General features: G+C 38.2%; 1 protein-coding gene across 1 annotated transcript; it reads right to left on the bottom strand.

The window, feature by feature from the left end:
• Positions 1–895: 895 nt before the first annotated feature.
• Positions 896–4030, bottom strand: RAG1 (recombination activating 1). Its single transcript, XM_032213036.1, is given in 7 exon segments — positions 896–1569; positions 1572–1589; positions 1592–1666; positions 1669–1725; positions 1728–3269; positions 3272–3433; positions 3436–4030. Coding segments are annotated over 7 exon segments (3123 nt in total).
• Positions 4031–7095: the final 3065 nt, after the last annotated feature.

Raw genomic sequence — 7095 nt, 5'->3', positions numbered from 1 at the left:
AGGTGCTGAAGCTAAAGAACTGACACCATGATCCATTTATGCATTTGTCAATTCTTTCAAAACTCAAAGAATATAATAAACAGAAATGACATCGTTTCACATTTTGGCTTCATGACACCTAAAAGGTTAAAGAATGAACTTAATTTCTGGTAACTCTATATATAGTCTAATTTAAAATAAATTGTAAATGTATTATTTTCAAATCTTCATTTGTGTTATTTAAAATCTAAAACTTTAGGATAATGAAATTGATTAGAAATTACTTTTAAAAATATTGAATTACTATCTGGATTGCATGCTATAATAGGCCTGTATATAAATGCCTTCATATTGCAGATTGATTGATCGATCAGGAATTGGAGGCCAGAAGCCATTAAAAGAAAATGTTTAATGAGATAGCTAATTAAATTATCTAAATGATCATAAACTTGCTACTTCACTATTTTTATTAATATTTTAACCAGTAATAGACTTCAAAGTAATGGTTTTCGTTTCCCAGGTCTTCTGTCTCCCCATTTTAAAATATTGGGAAAACGTTTGCTCTTGGCTAATAAAGGCTAATAAATATTTATAAAAGCAATATGTTATCATTAACCTTTTACAAATTTTACTGAAATTGTTCTATTTTGCCTTCTACATAGTATTTAAATGTGGTCACAGAAAAATAATTACTGGTTCTGTTTTCCTTGTTAAAATTGACTGTTAAGCCAGGCCACATCTGCTCACCCACACTTTTGTGTTATGGACCTGTTGTCAGAACAGCACAGCCCACCATCAAACAGCTTTCCTCAAGGTTTTTACAGCTCACTGTAAAAAAACACACCTCTCCACTATTTCTGGATGCAAATGAATATTGACTTTTCAGCTGCAAGACCAATGCAAAATTTAATTCCACTTAGAAGTCCATGAAATCAGGAGTCTCCAAAGAATCCTCCATCATCATGATATCACTCTCAGTCTGGTCTGGCCTAATTTGGACCATCTGGCTTTTCAATGTATTATGAGCATTCATGAATTTTTGTAAATACTTTGAAGTATATAACCAATGATGCTTCAAAACATCTTCCATCTCATAACATTTTGACTGCCTGGCATTCATCTTTCGAAAGCGTCTGAACAGTTTGTTGCCTGACTCATTTCCTTCACTTGCCCATGCACCAATGGAACCATCCCGTTCTATAATTTCTGGAACATGAGCAAGTGTTTTATGAAAATAATTGGTAATCTTCCCATCATATCTATAACTGAATTTAGTTGACAGCAACTCAGCGAATCTCTGAGAGTTGAAACTATATTGACATACAAGTTCTGGGCATTCTTTGGTTGGACATGAAGACCTCCATACTGGTTTCATCTTAAGGTAAAGGTCCATTAATTCTCTGAGGGCTTCATGCCTCTCCTCACATTTTATTAATTCACAGACTGCATCCACAGTCTCTCTACTCATGAGTTTTCTTGCAAAATTTCCATTCATCCTTGTTACAGGTTTCAAATTCATCTTTTTTCTAAGGTGCTTGTCAAGAGTTGACTGCCACCTCTTTCTCTCTTCTTTGGTTGCACTGGTATTTTGTACACCTCACCAATCTCAATTGGAATATTTTGTAAAATTCAGCGGCATTGCCAATATCACAGTGAAGTGCGTCTATTGAAGGCACAGTCTCAATAAAGGCTTTGAAGAAACGCCTTTCACTCTGTGACGTAGTTCATCAACAGCTTCATGGTAGGATTGGACCTCCACACTTCATATCGTTCTAGGTTTTCAGCATGATTCCTGGTTACAGAATGCAGGATAAGGTTCTGAGAGGCTTCTTGCCGGGTGGCATCACAAAGTGTACAAATGTAAGTAGAGCCTGATGCTTCAAGACCCTCAACTTCACGGACAAGTTTTTCATCATATCCAGTGCCCCTAAATATGAATTTGAAAATTCTAGGAATACCAGCCATATAAAGTATCAATGCACTATGTTTCATGGCTTCTCGTTCTGTTATAAGAGGACTCAGGATGGCAGTGAGAGTCTCGTGATCTGACTCATCGGCCAGCATTAGGCACAAAGGCTTACAACACAACTCTGAATTGGGTTTGTTTTCTTCAAAAATCCTTGCACTGCCATGTTCATGAGTTACAGTGACACTCATGAGGGTGAAGGAGAATCGAACAGCCTTTTCGGGAACCGCTGGGCCACAGCCATGCTTTTCACTGACATCTCCCATTCCATCGCAGGATTCTTTAATCACTACAGTGTAGGGTCCTTTCAAATAGTCATCCAAGTCATGAGTTTTCAGTCCTTCTAAAATTTCTTCTTCTAGGTCCATAAGGGCAGCCACCAAAGCTGCATCATATCGAAATCGTTTTGCAATTGTATCTACTGGGTAGTCATCCACAGACTGTTGTATTCCTGAGAGCCCATCAATAATGCCTACATCTGTGTTACTAGATACATTTTTCAAAGGAGGCTCCCATTCAAAGGGGTGATAACCAGGCAGAAGGGACTTCTCAGCTGTTCGGAGAGCATGCAAAGGCTGGAAAATTTGCCTTCCTGTAATTGCCTTTACTGTCCTGTACATTTTATGATATTGGCTGCAGCTAAGAAAGGTGTTAACTCGGATTGCCAAACAAACAGCTGGATGAAGGTCCGATCCCTTCCCTTGCATTATAGCTTCCAATTCATCTGCTTGTCTGTGCTCATTTCTAGATCTCAAAGCCAGAAGGAACAAAGTTAGGCACACAGACTTCACATCTCCTCCTTCTTCTTTTTCTGCAAAATCTTTCACTTGAAGCTTGAGTTCTCTCAAGCGGTGCTTTTGAGCTCTCCGGGTCAGTGAGAGCAAATGCTGTCTCGGTTGGCCACCTTTGTTGATATAGACATAGCTGTCTGTACTTTCTGCCCCTTTATGATTAGAACGATGTTGGCAGTATTTTTCCAAAAAGACCTCCTCATGACAGCCTTTTACTGGGCATCTCAAAACCAAATTGTTGAGGATGCTTAGGAAGGATTTTACAGGGCTCACTAAATCAGTAGGAAAACAAGGATATCGGCAGGATGGGCAATAGCTTCCCATTACTTTAAGACATTTAAGAATACAGACTCTGCAGAATAAGTGTTTACACGTCGTTTCTACTGGATCAGCCAGGATGTGTTCGCAGATCTGGCAAGATATTGACTTTACAAAGTCCACAGGGTAGTCTATTGCAAGGATTTTTGTACTGAGATGGATTTGCTTACAGTTTGAAATCTTTTTCATCAAACTTTTGTTATTCAGTGGCTTTACCTTCTTATGCATCTTATTTTTCTCGTATGCCCAGCAATAATCCTGAGTTTTTTGCTCAGCTGTGAATTCAGCATTGTTTTCTTCCTCTTGACTCCACGAAAGGAAGTGACACAAATGTCACAGCTTGTTGAATGGGGATGCCATTCCACTGGGTCTTTCTCAAGAAGATGTGCTTCATGGGGGCATTGCTGACTTTTCTTTGAATGACTTTCCAACAATTGTAACAAAAATGAGTAGGGTGGATTGTGTCAATATCTCCCCTTACATCGATCTTAAAAACTTTGACAAGAAGATCTGGCCAGGAAGTGGCTCTTTTCTCTTTCTTTCTCAAAAGAGCCTGGGTCTCCTCATCCACTGGCCCGTGAACTGGATGACACTTTTTATAAGGGTCAGTTTTCAGTGAGCCTCCACAAATGCGACAGAGGTGCTGCAAGTTTGCTTGGTGAGCTTCCATCTCCCTTTGGCTGATGTGAAAGACATCTTTCTCTCTTGCCAAGCTATTTTTATTCAACTCGGTGTCTGTTTCAAAGGGCACTTGTGACATTACAGCTGCTGCCTCAGGTTGTTCGTCAGTGACGTTCAGAGACCCTGTCACATTTTCTTTAGCACAGTTAGCCTGGTGGCTGTCTTCAGGAAGAGGCTTTTCAAGCGATCTCACTTTGAACAGCTTGAATTTCCATTCAGAAAATTTCATATACGGCTGTTGAAGATGTTCTGGTCCAAAACACAAGTTTATGCTTGGCGGAGGTAGCTTCTCCATCCTGGCAGATGTTGAATTACCTATTGATAGAAAGAGAGAGAAAAGAAACTGGTAAGGAACTTCCATGATTAAGAACCTGATAAAAATGAATCAAACCTGATAGAATAAAAACCAATGCTAAATATTAAGAATGCTTCATTAATAAATAGTCCACAATATTTTTACTTCATCACTACCAAAATGCTTATCAAGCACTGACAGTGTGTATAAACATGTTGGTTAGGAGAAGGATGAATATATTCCTGCATAATGAGATGAAAGATGAATATTACTAATCTATAACCACAGATGCTATCTTGATAAAGCATCTCTAAACACATAAGAACATAAGTTCCTATTTAAACATAAGAACAAATCTGAATGAACTACTTCATTTTCTTTAGAAGCAGGTCTCTTATGGTTGATACATTTATCCCATCTTTGCAAAGTTTTGGTGGTCTACAGCTCTGCAGAATGCTGATTGGTTATCCCAAGTGACATTCTTCTCCCTGGGAACATGCTTCCATTTAAGAAAAAAATCAACGTTTATTAACAATACAGCAGTTGAATTTTGACTTCTTAAATAAACAATGAATAAAGCATTTTTAAAGTATATGATCTTTCTAAACATCAAAAATCAGTAGTGAGAACATGGGAGAGAAACACACTTCAAAATGAAAAATGGGTCCTGAAAAGTATCTTACATGCCCATTGATGTCTAATGATCAGATGAATGAGATAAATTTATTTTACAATCATATGGGGAAAAATTGGTTATATTTGGTAATGGTAGAAATAAATCTGCATTCAACTATATGTTTATGTTCCAAATCTATGTTTGATTCAATAAGTTTGAACCCACAACTTTTTGAACAGGACTTTTTTCTCATTACAGCCTTAAAGTACTATCTATTTAAACTTGAATCAGCAGAAAATGCTACTGGCATCAAATTTCCCCACTGCTGATTCTCTCATGCTTTTTTTGAGGTTCTTTCAACTAGTTGCTGAAGGGTGCTCTTGATTTTGCATGTGTAGTAGCTGATAAGCAAATTAATTGGTTGATTCCTCCAAATGTACTCTCTTCTCTTTCTGCACATCACTAGCCTTTGGGACAAACATCTGCCAGTCTTGGCAATGCAAGAGAAATGGACAGATTTGACTGTAGGATTCTGTTGATAAACTCTAAGCTCCTCTGTGTCCCACCTTTTATGTCCCATGAGGCTGTAACCCAAACTGAATATAATTAAATTCTGTTTAGAAATGGGCAGAGATATAAAGGGATCTGAATCACAACCAACACTTTTATTTAGGATTTTTCTCTTCTTCATTTCCATTTCTTTCTATGGGTAAAAAATGCTGACTTCCAGATTCCAGTGACTTCTACTCAGGACCTAACTATTGGGGTAGAGAAGTGTCCAATAATCTATCTATTCCAGTTTTGTGATAAGGGTCACAGAGCTAAAATATTTGCAGCATATCTGGCCACCCTAGTACTATTATTCAATTAATGCTCTTTTTTTTAGAGAGTCAGCCGCAGACAATCCAAACCAGGGACTTGAGGGAAGGTCTCATCTGCTCAAAACTGTTACTCTGATTTCATTCCATGCATCATCAGCCATGTGTTTTTGTCTCTGAAGTAAACTAATGGCAAGACAGAGCAGATTTTACACAGCTTGCAACTGCCCATGGAAGTTTCTATTTGAAGGGGAAACACACTTTGATACCAGTATAGCTAAAGACATCTTAAAGCTTTCATAGGCTGGGCAGATGAAGACAATATCATAGGGACACAGTAGAAAACATATATTGCCGAGGCATATTTGAATCACAGTTAGGTGCAAGTGGGGAAGGGCCCATATTCTCAGTGGGAGACTTCATTTGGACTAGGCAGAATTGGACCACTTTATTACTTCAATGCAAGACCTCCACAGAATATCATAAGGATTGTAGGTTGGTCTGGGAAGTTTAAAAAAAAACATTTAGATCCATTTTCACATATATAGACCTCCTGCATCTCCAGATGATAAAATTCTATGGCAAAATGGTTGGTTTTCAGTGGCATTGTTTTCCCCAGAACACAGCTAAATTATTCAAATACAAATCAAGCTTATGTATCCAAAGCATTTGAAACAGATGGTTCAAATTGTGAAAGCAGCCACAATTTACGCAAGACTCACATAGCTCTTTTGAAAGCAGGCCCTGGTTGTCTCTGCATGTATGGCCATGCGCAGACAATACTCTCACTGGGACAGTAGTAAGCAAAGTGAAGTGGTAATGCACACACCTGCCCTTGGAGCCAACTTTTGAAATAGTTGCATGGGTTTGCAAAAGATGTAGTAGCTTTCTTAAACTGTTCAATGAAAAGGTTCTTCAGTCTCATTGCACACACTACAAGCCACTTCTTTAGAAGCCTTTGCTAAATCTTAATCAGGGCACTGAACAAAGGCTGAGATTTTAAAAACTGCAAAGGAGATGGAAACAACGGGCTGATACAGTTTGCCTAACAGAAATAGAAAAAAAAAATCAGTCGGCTAAATGTAGCAATAGCACTTACATTTATATACTGTGTCACAGTGCTTTACAGCCCTCTGTAAGTGGCTTACAGAATCAGCATATTGCCCTCAACAATCTGGATCCTCATTTTATTCACTTCAGAAGGATGGAAGGATGAGTCAACCCTGACCAAGTGAGAATAAAGTTGTTGGCAGTCAGCAGAATTAGCCTGCAGTACTGCATTCTAACCACTGTGCTGCCACAGCTCTGTACATTGCTGTATAATGATTTGTAGAAAATGAGCCTTCTCTCCTTTTTTTAGTGCTCCTAAATTCTAATAGAGGAATTCATATCCACTAAATTATGTCCTATCCAACAAGCTCACAGAGATGTCTTAGATGTAGCTAGATTGTGCTTCCTACGCTTTTTCTTCAATTATCCTTTATTCCAGAAAAAAAGGCAAATGATATCAAGCCAATAACATCAAAAACACATAATAACAGAGTGGCCAAGGCTAACCCACACAGATTTTTTTTCTAGGCCTTAAGCATATAATGCCTCAATAAATTCACTGCATGTAGTAACTGAACCAA

The sequence above is a fragment of the Thamnophis elegans genome, chromosome 1, assembly GCF_009769535.1.
Source record: "Thamnophis elegans isolate rThaEle1 chromosome 1, rThaEle1.pri, whole genome shotgun sequence".
Lineage (NCBI taxonomy): Eukaryota > Metazoa > Chordata > Lepidosauria > Squamata > Colubridae > Thamnophis > Thamnophis elegans.
The sequence above is the reverse complement of the archived record's forward strand: the minus strand, read 5'-3'. Positions and strand labels throughout refer to the sequence as shown.